The sequence below is a fragment of the Xenia sp. Carnegie-2017 genome, unplaced genomic scaffold, assembly GCF_021976095.1.
Source record: "Xenia sp. Carnegie-2017 unplaced genomic scaffold, XeniaSp_v1 HiC_scaffold_19, whole genome shotgun sequence".
NCBI lineage: Eukaryota > Metazoa > Cnidaria > Anthozoa > Malacalcyonacea > Xeniidae > Xenia > Xenia sp. Carnegie-2017.
Window position 1 is genome coordinate 5,690,469 of NW_025813481.1, and position 14,388 is coordinate 5,704,856.

The 14,388-nt window shown below is 35.2% G+C and overlaps 2 protein-coding genes across 3 annotated transcripts; both read left to right on the forward strand.

Moving 5' to 3' along the window:
• The first annotated feature begins 220 nt into the window (after nucleotides 1–220).
• On the forward strand, nucleotides 221–4,300 carry LOC124438796 (annexin A4-like). 2 transcript variants are annotated; one of them, XM_046989000.1, is made up of 18 exons: nucleotides 221–297; nucleotides 543–599; nucleotides 664–853; nucleotides 1,019–1,051; nucleotides 1,170–1,371; nucleotides 1,426–1,576; nucleotides 1,716–1,763; nucleotides 2,005–2,092; nucleotides 2,171–2,265; nucleotides 2,426–2,539; nucleotides 2,614–2,670; nucleotides 2,961–2,994; nucleotides 3,064–3,143; nucleotides 3,215–3,283; nucleotides 3,440–3,541; nucleotides 3,631–3,706; nucleotides 3,788–3,900; nucleotides 3,974–4,300. In XM_046989000.1, exons 2-18 carry the CDS (start codon nucleotides 558–560, stop codon nucleotides 4,097–4,099), a joined length of 1,620 nt encoding a protein of 539 aa, XP_046844956.1. In that variant the 5' UTR covers nucleotides 221–297; nucleotides 543–557; the 3' UTR covers nucleotides 4,100–4,300. The 2 variants fall into 2 exon arrangements, with proteins under 2 accessions (XP_046844956.1, XP_046844955.1); XM_046988999.1 differs by having other exon boundaries at nucleotides 1,170–1,576.
• Nucleotides 4,301–12,189: 7,889 nt separating this feature from the next.
• Nucleotides 12,190–13,992, forward strand: LOC124438013 (BTB/POZ domain-containing protein 6-like). The gene has a single exon (XM_046987999.1). The coding sequence runs from the start codon at nucleotides 12,283–12,285 to the stop codon at nucleotides 13,606–13,608; it is 1,326 nt and encodes a 441-aa protein (XP_046843955.1). The 5' UTR covers nucleotides 12,190–12,282; the 3' UTR covers nucleotides 13,609–13,992.
• The last annotated feature ends 396 nt before the right edge of the window (nucleotides 13,993–14,388 follow it).

Below are 14,388 nucleotides of genomic sequence, written 5' to 3' on the forward strand. Positions count from 1 at the left end.
CATGTGGTTTGAGATAGATGACGGTATTTTGCAAAATAAAGCCAGTAATTGATGAAATTTAGACACACATCCACTCTGGATGGTTCATTACAAGAAAGTTAAGGCACATGGGAGGACTCCGACTCCCACCACCGGGGAGAGCGTCTGAATTTTTGGTCGAGAAATCGTCATTTGACGATTATGACGTCAGATACTTTCCGCTGACGTTATGATTCAAATAAATTGTTTTGTTGTTAACCCTTAGGGTTTAATTTTCTTCACGCCTTTGACAGAAGTCTTTCTTGTCGTTCTTATTCGGTAAGAAAGTTCATCCTTATATACTTTAAATGTTATGTTTCTTTTGAATTTTTTGCTGTGAATTGATTGCTTCTGAAATCTAATCAAAGTATTACTATATAAATTGCAACTGCGAAATGTCAAATAATTGCAATTTTTCCGCCTCTTTAGTATATTTATTGTGTTGTATAGTCCTTCATTTTCTTACTCGAGTATGGACTGGACGCTAGCGTTGTGTTGCAATTAATTTCTATATCATTTACTAGCGAATTTTTATAATTATGGCTGGATACCCCCCTCCTGGTGGATATCCTCCAAATCAGGTTAGTTTTTGAAATGTATTCGTAATTATCCTATTTAAACTTAAGCATCCTAAACATTTTACAGTTTGGTGGCTATCCCCCAGCAGCTCCTGGTTATCCACCAGTTGAATCTGCTGGTTACCCCCCTGCTGCACCTGGATATCCGTCTGCTGCCCCTGGTTATCCATCTGCAGCTCCTGGTTATCCTTCAGCTGTCCCAGGCTACCCTCCTGTAGGTGGCTACCAGCCAGCGCAACCTGGTTATCCAAGTGGTGGTATGATCAATTTGAACTTAATGTAAATGTCAATATACTTACTGAGACCATTCAAAAATAACAATAATCATTTTCAGTTGGTGTTAGTGTTGTACTTTGGTTTTTCTTTTCATGCTATTTAACTTCACAATTCATGTTAGATTCTAATTTAATTGGCTTATTTAGGAGGCTATCCTCCCCCAGGAGGTTATCCCACAGGTAATGCTTCTCCTCCCTCAATATGGTAATGTCAAACTTTGGGTTTATCATTTAAGCTTTGGTTGATCTCCTGTCTTTTTTGTAAATATTTTACAATGAACGTTTTCAAATATTACAGGTGGTGGTGCACCTCCTCCTCTTGGTTTTGGTAACCCTGGAGGTGCCCCATATGGTGGTCACCCTGCTTATGGTCAACAACATCCACAGCAACATTATGCTCAAGCTCCACCCCATCCTGGGTATGGTGGTCAACCCCCACAGCAACAATATGGTCAAGCTCCACCACAGCAACAATACGGTCAAGCTCCACCACAACCTGGGTACGGTAGCCAACCCCCACAACCTGGGTATGGTAGCCAACCCCCACAACCTGGGTACGGTAGCCAACCCCCACAACCCATTAGTTATGGTGGAGCACCCCAAGGATATGGGAATCAACCACCAGCTCAAGGAAATCCTCCATCACGTCCACCACAGCCTCAGGTGAAGGAAGCACCAATACATACTTCCACTGCTAAAACTGCGGTAAGAACAAGCTCAATGTGTTTTCTAACACAAAGCTATCATTTGTAAAATTTGTGTCAGCCATCTTATAGTTTTTATAACAATGAATAACAATGCATCATTTTATTGTGCAACTTATAAATCATTGTTAATTGTGTAGCAATCTGCACCACCAACAGCTCAACTACAGAATATGTCGGTGAAGCAGGTGAGAAAACCAGAAGTACATAGCGGAAGGAGAGGAGAAATAATCTCTCCTTCCCTTCTACTTTCTGTATTTGTCGTTAAAATAGTATGCTATTCCTTGTTAAATACTGTGCAATTTTGCCAAAAATAAACCTCAGATAATTTTAAAGTTGATGATGTTGCATCACTTCTCCAAATGTTCATTGCACAATATTTTCTTGCTATTGATGCAATCAAACGTTTATTGTATCTTTTATTCTTAGACATTTGGTCATGGAACTGTTAAAGGAATTTCACCGTTTGATTGTGAGGCAGATTGTGAAATGTTGAGAAAAGCCATGCGAGGTGTTGGTAAGTATTCATAGTTTTAACCGTTTCTGCTGAAAACTGGTCAATTGTTACATGTGTTTTGATCATTCAACAATTCAGGAACAGATGAGAAAGCATTAATTGATATACTTGCCTCGCGTTCTAACGAACAACGAGTCAGGATACGATTACAGTTTAAGACTATGTTTGGAAAGGTAGGTTTGAAAAATGAAATTTTAGTTGCATTCTGTAAAGCTGCATCATTTTACGATTATTTTGATTCCAGTCTTTCGTGTGAAACTTTATACGTCACACAAACATTCAACATTACATTATTAAAGACGTTGATCCACCAATTTTCTCCCAAATTTGTAGGATCTGATCAACGAACTTAAGTCTGAGCTGAGTGGGAATCTTGAGGAATGTCTGTTGGCAATGATGGAACCAAAAGTTTTATATGATGCAAAATGCCTTCGTCGGGCAATGAGGGCAAGAAAGCTTGTGAAATTATGTAGATCTTGCCACACTATAATTTTAAAAAACGTTTATTGACTGTTTTTTAGGGTGCCGGAACAGATGAATTATCTCTCATTGATATCTTATGCACACGAAGCAATGCAGTGAGTATAACGCCTGTAACTCTAAAAGCTCACTCAAAATCATGCGTAGTTAGTGGAAAATTAAAGTGCGCGCCTACTTATCACTGGCAAATTTATTTCTCCTTTGATGGGAATATTTTAATAAAATATTTCTGATCAAGCCATCAGTGGAGTGAAGATACCATTTTCGAATAACTACGAGGTGATTTCGAAGCCCCACTCAGTGAGTGAGTGAGCTTTTAAAGTACAGGCGTTGAAAAGACTTCATGTCACGTCAATTATTATCATTCTAATTATTCTTTTTATTTCAGGAAATACAAAAGATCAAAGAAGAATATAAAACCTGTAGGCATCTATATGATATGTTAAATGAAGTAGCCACAATCTCCTGATGACCGAGTTTCATTTTTTTAGATTACAAAAGAGATTTGGAAAAAGACTGTGTTAGCGAAACAAGTGGACATTTTAAACGTCTCCTCGTCTCCATGTGTCAGGTATTATAACTTGACCATTACGAATAGCGATTCCTTCCTTTGAGTCTTCAAAATATGTCTTATGATTGTAGGCCAATCGCGACGAAAGCGGAACTGTAGACATGGCTAAAGCAACAAAAGAAGCCAATGACCTCTACCAGGTAAGTGAAAGGTTTTCTACAAATGGTTATGGATTATAATGTTTAATTATTCAATGGTTTCCGTGTTTCGATTGCCTGATCCAAACACGGCCTTCGACCAATTAGAGCACGCGTTATATCAATATTATTATACAAGGTCTTTTTCCATTTGTTAAGGCCGGGGAGAAGAAATGGGGAACGGACGAGTCAAGGTTTAATGTCGTTCTTGCTTCAAGAAACTTTAAACAACTCAATGCTACCTTTAACGAATATGTAAAGGTAGTTATCAAAATCAAGTGACTGTATCTTTGCTGAAAACTTTTGTGGAATGACGTGTTGTTCTTTTTTTCCTCTTTTGTTTCACAAAGATTGCACAACGTGATATTATGAACAGCATTGATCGCGAAATGTCCGGTGATTTGAAGGAGGGATTCAAATGCATCGGTAAAAATGATCTTGCGAAAATAATGAATCATTTGTTAGCTACTTGTTCATCGTCATGTTGTTTGTAATTATTATTCTTAGTTCAATGCGCTCGCAATCCTGCAGTATATTTTGCCGAGCGACTTTGGAAGAGTATGAAGGGAGTTGGAACGAATGATTCTCTTCTCATCCGAATCATCGTTTCACGTTCAGAGGTAGTGTATAAACCTATTCATTAATGTTTATATATTGTTGAAGAACTAACCTTTTAATGTCAACTGAATTCAGGTTGATTTAGTTGAAATCAAACAAGAATTTTTGAATCGTTACCATAAAACTGTCTACAAGATGATTGAAGGTGATGCATCTGGTGATTACAAGAAGCTTCTTCTGGCTTTGGTTGGACGTAATTAAATATATAGCTTATTTTTACTTGTGATACTAGAGCGTATTTGAATTTACTCTTAAAATTAGAGCGAACTGAAAGTACATATTCAATTATAAGTTCAAAATACATTAAATGATATGATGTAATGTCGTTGTTTTCCCGCCTACTCTAGTTGTTTATAGATTGTATTTTCATTGCACAATAATAATATGGCTCTTGCAAATTTATCTGGTGTTTTCCTTTGTTAGATCTCCATTGATGAGATTTATTGAATGTTTCTTGTTCTTGCATAATGTTCTCCATACTTTTCTCTGAAATGTGTTTCATTACCTCTGCACTGCCCGAGTGGCAAATCATTAGAAAACCACAGGAGATGTATCTTTTCCTGTACCTTAGTTAGAACATTACTTTGAAGGTAGTGTGTGAATATTCATACCTTCAGTTGTGCTTAGCCGACTGAGCTCCTTTTAAATTGAACTAGCTTTCAAAAGAAATTAGTCGGCCACAACTGAGTATATGAATACCCGCCCTCTCTCCCTCGCTACAATTGGCGTTCTAGCTACGCTGCGAGAAATTCGAGAGTTCGGAATGAATTTGAAGTGTTGCGAATGCTTGGAAAAGGAGGGTTTGCTTCAGTCGTCAAGGTAACTATTTATTACATACATCGTTTAAATAGAAGGTAATTTGGTCATTTAAGGAAATTTTGTACGTGATTTGGAAATGCTTTATATACGCTTAGGTACGTAATAAATTGGACGGCTGTCTCTATGCGATCAAAAGAATTTCTATTAATCCAAAAAGTGTTCTGTTTAGAAAGATATGAACCAATAAAAATTGTATAAAACATGTTGAAGGTCGTCTTATATTATAGTTGTTAGAAAAGGGCACAGTGTCAAAAGAAGTTAATTAAAACATTGCTTGGTTTATTTTATGAGAAAAAACAAAAATAAAAGATAAAATTCGAAAGCAAAAAACCCCGTTTTCGGGCCATGCTTCCCGATACCTTCTTAAGCGTAAGGCACTAGAACGCCGCATGTTAACGTTTCGTTAGGAGATTTCGGCCCCTCCACGCTATCCTACTTGGGAGATGCAATAGCAAGCTTCCGCCCATCAGACCCCGAGATCACCTGTGATAGGCTTTGCTTGGGGTACGCAGGGAGAGTGCGGTCGAAGTCTGGGCCCTTCGAAGGCTTACGAAAGTTGTGGTATTATTAAAGTCACTACTGCGCATGTAGCGTTGCCACAAATGTAGTGCAAGTACATATAGTATGTCATTGCCATGACTATGAACAATTAGTCGAGTGGACTGCGCATGTTGGAGCGCATGCGCAGATAATTTCTCTATTAAATTGTTACAAATTATGCTATTTACTTCAAAATCGGTGTTGGTAGATGCAGTTGGTCGTTGCCATGACCATGAACTTGTGCAGCTGGTCAAGTTGACTGCGCAAGCTCAAGCAAACTGTGCATGTTCATGAGGATTGCGCATGCGCAGATGATTCATCTGAATATTTGTTACTATTTGTGACTATGACTGTGTACTACAGTAGATGACTATAGACGACTATAGATGACGACAGATGAGCGTGAATGACTATAGATGATAGTAGATGACTATAGACGACAGTACGTTACTACAAATGACTCTTGATGAAAGTAGATGACTTTAAATGACTATAGATGACAACAGATGACCATAGACGATTTAGTATGGCTGTAGATTATCGGGTATTACCTTAGATTATGTGGTATGACAGTAGATGACAGGGTATGACTGTTAATTACAGTCTTTTTCATCTGGCAACACTACTTCGATTATTGTAATATTTTACGTTAATTCCTCTGTCTGCTACGGTGGCCAACAAATAGAAGTACACGAACGCCAGTCTATATTCTGCTTACTTTAACAATGACAAAATAAGTATACAGTTTACATCACAATTGCCAGCAGTTTAATACTCCGAGCTCACATTCTCACGATGGAAGAAGCAATACGATATTACTTTCGTAGGAATTATCAAAACAAAACTATAAGCACTCTTATAAGTCACGGACAATATTGTTAAGGAAGTGATGAAAAAATCCTACATCGTTGTGGCAAAAAACAGACTGAATGCAAAATTAAAGCAGGTATTTATAGTTTCTACATAATACAAATAATGAATCAAACAGCTAATGAAATAATTCTTTCAACAGTATATTATGGATTTCACCAAAAACAAAAAATACAATATTTGAATGTCGTATGATATTTAGATATGAAGATATGACTTAAACATCCCCACTAGACAATGTTGAACGCCCATGAACTTTCTCACCAAAAGGATAAAAAGTCTTCAACTAGTTCATTGTATCACTGATAGGTGCTTAGAACTTCAAATAAAGGACCACAAGTATGCGCACCAGGCTGACAGGCTGAACCATTTAATTCGGTGAATGTGATTTTCAACTTCATTTCTGGCAGAACCACACTGACTCCAGTAGCGAACTAAAGAAATACAATGACGTTACTTCCAAGAGATTTAATGAATTTGGTCAAGTCGTCTAACGTTACGTACTCGTTGTCAATTTAGTGATTTTATTCTGTGTAGGTTTTTTTCATCACAAAATAAAAGAGTGTTTGAGATATTCTGGAATTCTGTGCCTTCAACAATTGTAGTATCTGATTCCAGCAGTTGAAATTAATTTGTAGTATCAGATTCAAGGGTTAGGAAACTACTACTTGGTCATATAACACTAAAGAAAATTTTCAAATTTGAAAAAAGTTTCACGTAATTAATAATAACTATGTTTATTAAATCTACTTCATTCAGTAGCTATATAGTTGCAGGCTACGAACATGTAGGCATTGCGTACCTACTTTTTAAGATGTATGCTTTATATAACCACAGTGTTTTGGGAGATACACCCAAAGGCCAGGAAATGGGAAAAACGTGAATATTCATAACTACAATAAATAATGTTATGACAAATGACATCGCTTGGCCCCAAATGTGGACACTGTTTTTTTACCAAAACAAAACGAAATGGGAGGGAAAACCGGTGGATCCGGTAAAAAACCCTCCAATAAAAGAAAAGATAAAAATTAGAAAAATTTCCTCAATTTTTGTAGTTTTAAAATGTTTCATATTTTTGTTGTTTTCAATGATCCCGATGATCTACTTTAACATGCAGCGTAGTCAAATCATGCGTTACAGTCGTATAGAAATTTAAATTTACAGAGCGAAAAAAAGCAGGCTAACTGTCAATATCCTATTGACACAGCAAATATTTCATATTGAAACAAAACTAAACGCAAACTTTGAGAGAGAACAAAAATCAAAGAGGGCAGAGTGCTAACAAAATTTAAAATATAGACGAAATGAAAACTAATAGCAGCCATATATAAATCATATGAAAAAATTATCCAGTTCGTACGTCTTGACCATTCACTTTCCAATAACAATGAAAAATGAAATGACCAAAGTGACGTCATGACTTGCATAAAAATCACTTTTGATGTCTACTAGACTTCATTCGATTCAAAATTTCTATGTTGCTTCATTAAGACTTTCATTAATAGCTGGCTTTCACTCGTGTGTTTTGTCAGAAAATTTTACATTTGTGAAAATTTAGTTTTACGGAAATTTTTAACGGTGGAATTTGAAAATGCGTTATGCTAATAAACATTATGCATGACAAAATCACATGTGCGAATCTTTCAATAAAGACGCTTGTTTCTTGGTGCTTCTGTTGGTCGTTCATTCATTGTCAAGTTAATAGGCCCACAGACATAGCTACTCTATAAAAAACACGTTATAAACGTCAGTATAATTAATGAACAAAAACAGAAATTAAATATATCGAAAAGAGCAAAACTTTAATACCTGATTTCCAAGCGTTGTCTTGTTCAGTCTGATCCAGGTGACTTAGTATGTCTCTTCCCTTTTTTTTTATCGCGCAGTTTTTAAGTGTATATTGTAAATATTGATTGTAACTTTTTTTATCTTAGAAATTAAATGAACTTTACTTGCAGCATTGCAATTTTCTTTATAAACGTTAAATAAAGTAAGTAAAAAGTAGCGAGTGAAAGCCAGCTATTTTCTCACAGCAAGTGATAACTTTTCTTGACATTTTTTTCATTTGGGTGTTTTTCATGATTAAGGTTCAAATTATAAAATAGACCATCAGGATCCTTTTTAACTATCTCATGCAGTTACTCATACAACACTTATCTACTCAACTTACAAACCACAAGACATGGATCGTGTTTTTCCACTCGCTTGTTTTCCATCTTCGTAGAATATATTCTGTTTCTATGGTCCAATCATTTCAATGTAAATGTTCATACGTTCATCTGCCGTTATGCGATGTCCATTCAACATGTTTATACCATTCCATACATGAAGTCGGCGTCATCAACCAATTAAGTAGCCACTGATATTATGTATTCCATTTCGGTAAATTGTAATTTGGAATGCATTCTTCGGGTAACTTCTAACGAAGGAAGAGGGACCACTTCAATACCCCAGTTATATCATCACTCAAAGAATGCTCTGTGCAGAGTTGATCTTTTGTGAGTATCAGCAGACCACCTTCAGGTGGGCTCATATAACAATGGGGCCCATCATCATTATATGAACAAACAACTGACATCCATAAAGAATCAAAAATGCAAATGAACATTCTTGGCCATGAATCACCATGACACGTGAGCAATGACAAACTAGTAAGAGTAATTGAAGTGAATGGCACAGGTGGTAAAGGGATTTTCACAACTCACTCCATGTGGGATCTACAATATAAGAAAATATGAAACACACGTTGGAGCGAAAATATAAGATTTCATGATAACTCTGCATATGATGTTAGTTTGCATTTTTAAATTCTTAATCAGCAAATTACAATGTTTCCTCTTCGACTATCCAAATGGTATAACATTCAACTACATCGAATAGGTTTAGAAAGTTGAGTTAGAACGATGCAACAAGTTTTAAACGATTAAAGGCTTAACATCATGATCAAAGCATTTTACAGTGAAAGCTTTCATATTACGAGACCTACCCTAAGAGTAGATGATTATTCCATGTAACCATACTTCAGTACTTTGTTAGTAACAAGACAAAATTTACCTTCCTAAATACGTGACTAATTTTCCATTGTTAACATTTCTTTAATTGATGTCATGACGAAAATTTTTTGTTGTGATTGGCTCCTTAGGAGCATGTCATCTTTCACAAAGACAGTAAGTAATCCTTCAATGCGTTTAAATAAAAAAAATTCATTAGAATCTTCAGATTTTTTTGCGTTTAAATGTCGTTATGCAAAGTAACGATACATGATGTTGTAAGGTTGAAATTCATGAAACTATTATGAAATTAGAAACTAGACTTTAATTTTGTCCAAATATTCATTCAATCTTGCAGTCATATCTTGCTAGGTTAAGGTTAGGAGAGGGTTTAAGGGCGTTTTGGTTGTCCTGATGTTTCTCGACTATTTAAATTATTGTGGGGAGTCGTAGAAATTCGAGCAAAAGACAATTACGGCACTCGTTCTTTGAAGGCCTATCCCACAATCTGTGAAAACTGTACCTCTATGTACTCAACCACATATAGTACGTTGGAGACAGATGGCAAATTTAGTGTATTTATATTCATTGCATATATTCAGTAATGACTAATGTGATATTAAAGAAACAAACCAAAAATCAGTAGCATCAATAAAAACCCTTGGGACTTTTACAAAAATCTCACTAGAGATAAATCAAAAAGCAAATAATCATTTATCGTCAGTGTAGACACTTACATTTGTAGTTTCCAGCTGTGGGTTGTATGTGTATAGTCTTTTCATGTCATATGAACAACATCTGCCTTCCATAACGCCTCGTGGTTTAATGTGGCAAAACTTGAAGTGAATGGTATCTTTATACATGGTCTTAAGCATATCATTATGTGTATTTGTTCCACATGATTGTTTGACATTCGTTGTTCGTACTTGAACAATTGACAGGATATTTATCAAATCTAATTTTTAAAAAAATGTATTGTTGCCAAACAAAAGAACTATGCTCTCCCTTCATTAATATACGTAAAATGCAAATGCGATTGACCATTTCTCTGTGACATTACTCAAATTATTAACTAAATTTATTCAGTCTATTAAATAACGCAAATATTATTTATTTTGGGCATTAAGATGTTGGCGACGTCAACCAGAACGCCCTTAAACCCTCTCCTAACCTTAACCTAGCAAGATATGACTGCAAGAGCAATGGAAATTTGGATAAAATTAAAGTCCAGTTTCTAAATTCAATATGGTCTCGTGAATCTTAACCTACAATATCATGCATCATTATATGGAATAAAGATCTGAAAATCTGAAGATTCTAATTATTTTTATTTATTTAACGCATTGAAGGATTACTTATTGTCTTTGTGAAAGGTGACATGCTCCTAAGGAGCCAATCACAATAAAATATTTTAGTCATGACGTCAATTAAAGAAATGTTGATAACGGAAAATTAATCAATTTAACGTTGTAGAAAGAAAGGTAAATTTTGCCTTTTTACTGACAAAGTACCGAATACGAGTTACATGAAATAACCAACTGCTCTTAGGGTAGGCCTCGTAATATGAAAGATTTCACTGTAAAATGCTTTAATCAAGATGATTTTAAAAAGTAGGTACGCAATGCGTACATGTTGGTAGCCTGCAAGTATATAGCTACTGAATGAAGTAGATTTAATCAACATAGTTATTATTAATTACGTGAAACTTTTTTCAAATTTGAAAATTTTCTTTAGTTTTGTATGACCAAGTAGTAGTTTCCTAACCCTTGAATCTGATACTTCAAATTAATTTCAACTGCTGGAATCAGATACTACAATTGTTGAAGATCAAAGGTACAGAATTCCAGAATATCTCAAACACTCTCTTGTTTTGTGATGAAAAAAGCCTACACAAAATAAAGTCACTAAATTGACAACGAGCACGTAATGTTAGATGACTTGACCAAATTCATCAAATCTCTTGGAAGTAACGTCATTGCGTTTCTTTAGTTCGCTACTGGAGTCAGTGTGGTTCTGCCAGAAATGAAGTTGAAAATCACATTCACCGACTTAAATGGTTAAGCCTGTCAGCCTGGTGCACATACTTGTGGTCCTTTATTTGAAGTTCCTAGCACCTATCAGTGATACAATGAACAGTTGAAGAGTTTTCATCCATTTGTTGAGAAAGTTCATGGGCGTTCAACATTGTCTAGTGGGGATGTTTAAGTCATATCTTCACATCTAAATATCATACCACATTCCAATGTTGTATTTTTTGTTTGTAGTGAAATCCATAATACACTGTTGGAAGAATTATTTCATTAGCTGTTTGATTAATTAGAAGCTATAAATATCTGCTCTAGAGTTGATATTTTTTGTGTCTACTGTACAAATAAGATACATGATTTCTCAGAAATAATAAAAATTTAAACCATGCTTTTTAGTTTCTTGTGCAAAAACAATTGTAACTCAAAATCCTTAGGAAATGTTTTTGTTGAAATACTTACAGATGCCCGCCAAACTTAGTAAATATATACAAACATGACTAATCAAAAATAGGTATGAAACTAAATTATTGAAGGTTTTCACTCTGGAAATAAATACACTGTCCTCTATATATGGACTTAAGAAAGCAGTAGTTAGAAACTGTATTTATCCATTATCATCCCATTATTGAAGACAAGAAATATCGTTTTGTATTTTTCAACATAACACTTTAATTTAACCATAGTTGTATATGTGTAAATTACACCCTTTAAATCACATACCTACAATAAAGGATTCAGCATAAGTGATTATACATTGTATAAATCCAAGTACTATATAATGTGTGCAGGGAATGCTTTAGACGAATTGCTAAAATATCAAAGCTAAATTAAAACGTACGAGTCGAAGCCGTAAGGTAGCCGAGTATACTCCCAAAAATCGCAGTCAAATTATATTGTAAAATTAGATTTTCAAGTCAAAAGAGTCAACAAAGTAAGCGTTTGTTATCTTCTCTTCAATATAATCATAAAAGTGGCAGATTGTCTACGAGTGACGTCACTTCCGGCAATTGTCGGCGTTACCATAAACTTTAAAGGAGTTTCGTTTCTCGTAAGTGCCACCGTAGTTTGCTCGCATTCGATGTCATTTCATTGAGCATTTTTGTGTAGTTTGAGTTTCTTCATATTTTTCGCCGAAATGAGTGCCATTAAAGAAGACCCATCTGGATGGCAACTCAAGTGTAACACTCTTCTTGAAAGAAATGGACAAATGCTTCGAAACTCATTGTTGAGTGATATTAGTTTTGTGATAGTTGAAGAAAATGATGGGCAAGATGCTAATGCTGGTAGAACTCGTAGCGAAGAAATTCCTGCTCATAAGTACGTTCTTGCCATCAGTTCACCTGTTTTCTTTGCCATGTTCTACGGAGAAATAGCCGAAAAGACTAATGTCATAGATATTCCCGATGCTGATAAAGATAGTTTTGTACAGTTCCTCAGTTATTTATACACAGATAAATGTGAATTGAATATGGAAAGTGTATCGACGGTGTTTTATCTTGCTAAAAAGTATCTTGTGCCTTCACTAATCAACCACTGCATCAATTATTTAATCAAGAATTTAACTGCACAAAATGTCTTCAGTATTCTGTGTTTAGCCATGCAATTTGAGGAGACACAATTAGTAAACAAGTGCTGGAATATTGTTGAAATCCAATGCACTGAAGCATTAACTAGTGATGGATTTCTTCGTATATCCCTAACAATCCTCAAGGATCTCCTCAGTCGAGATACCCTTGATGTTCAGGAGATAACACTTTTCAAAGCATGCTCTCGTTGGGCAGAGTACCAATGTGTTCAACTTGGTGTACCGGTCAATTCAGAGGAAAAGCGAAAAGTTCTTGGAGATGCTCTAGATCTCATTCGCTATCTAGCCATAGGTGAAGATCGATTTGCTCGTGATGTAGTGCAAACTAATCTACTCCCTCATGAAACAACTGTTCACGTTTTCCTCATGTTTAAGAATCTCATGAAGGAACAGAGATTTTCCAAAAAGCCAAGAAAAAAACGATGGGAAATTCTTACATGTAATCGCTATTCTGATTCCAAGGCAAAATATTATCTTCCTTTGGTCAAAGATCGTGACAACTCAGGACTTCCAGACAGAATTGCATTCACAGTTAATAAACGAATCATGATCCATGGCGTTCGTTTGTTTGGTGAGCACACGGGAGAGAAATATAAAGTTAAGCTTGACATCAGTGATAATAATAATGAAATAGTTGGTTCAAAGGAAGGAGATTTCTATTCTAAAGTCATGAATTATCAAGAGAAAGGTTTGTATGTCTTTGATGTATTTTTCAGTGATCCAGTAGAGGTGAAAATGGAACAAGGTATACTTTGGCAGCATTGCTTCAAGGCCCACGAACATGTTATGCTATCAATGCTTCTTCATCAGTGGATGCTAACGGTGTCATCTTTACTTTTTTTGATGTGGACAACTCTTATAGTGAAACCAGTGTGAGGACAGGTCAGTTCATGAATTTATTTTTTTCCATGATTTCACCGGAAGCCATTGTGAAATCTGAATCACCTCATGAGAAAAGACACCTATCCAACAAAAAAAAGGGTTCCCAAAAATTTGATAGTTGATTTAGCTCAATCTTTTCCCAATTAGAAATATGTGGATTTGAGTGATAAATAGTGACTTTTCCAAAGCAATGTCTTTGTAGTTGTATAAGTGCTATTGTAAAATATTTATGTAACAAGAAAAAAATGACAGTTTGATCAATGCAGCAACTTTGTCGCAGAATATTTTGACCTTATGAAAGCAGTTGAATACAAAAATGGCACTTATATTGTGAGGATTAATAGCGTAACAAAGTAAATAAACTGTTAAAGCTTGTGATATTTTTTTTGAATGATCTTCAATTTTATGTGTGCTAAAGCAGTGTGTGAATTAGTTCAGAAAAAATGATGTGCAATTTTTTTGACAAAACGTGAACAAATTCATATGATTTATGACAGTGTTTTTCGTTAAAACCGCTGATTTTTGCACATCGTTTGAAAAAGTGATGTGCAATTGTTTTCATTTTAGCTAAAATGATGTGCAAATCGCACATTGCACACCGTTAATTCGCACACTGTGCTAAAGTAATATTTCAAACCTCAAGCATATTCTTACAAAAATTGAATGGAATCATAACATTTACAACTATTAGGAAAGAACTTTCAATTTATGTAACAAGTCATTTGACACTTATTGTACATTTTCACTGTTCTGCACAATTTCACCATAAAAAGT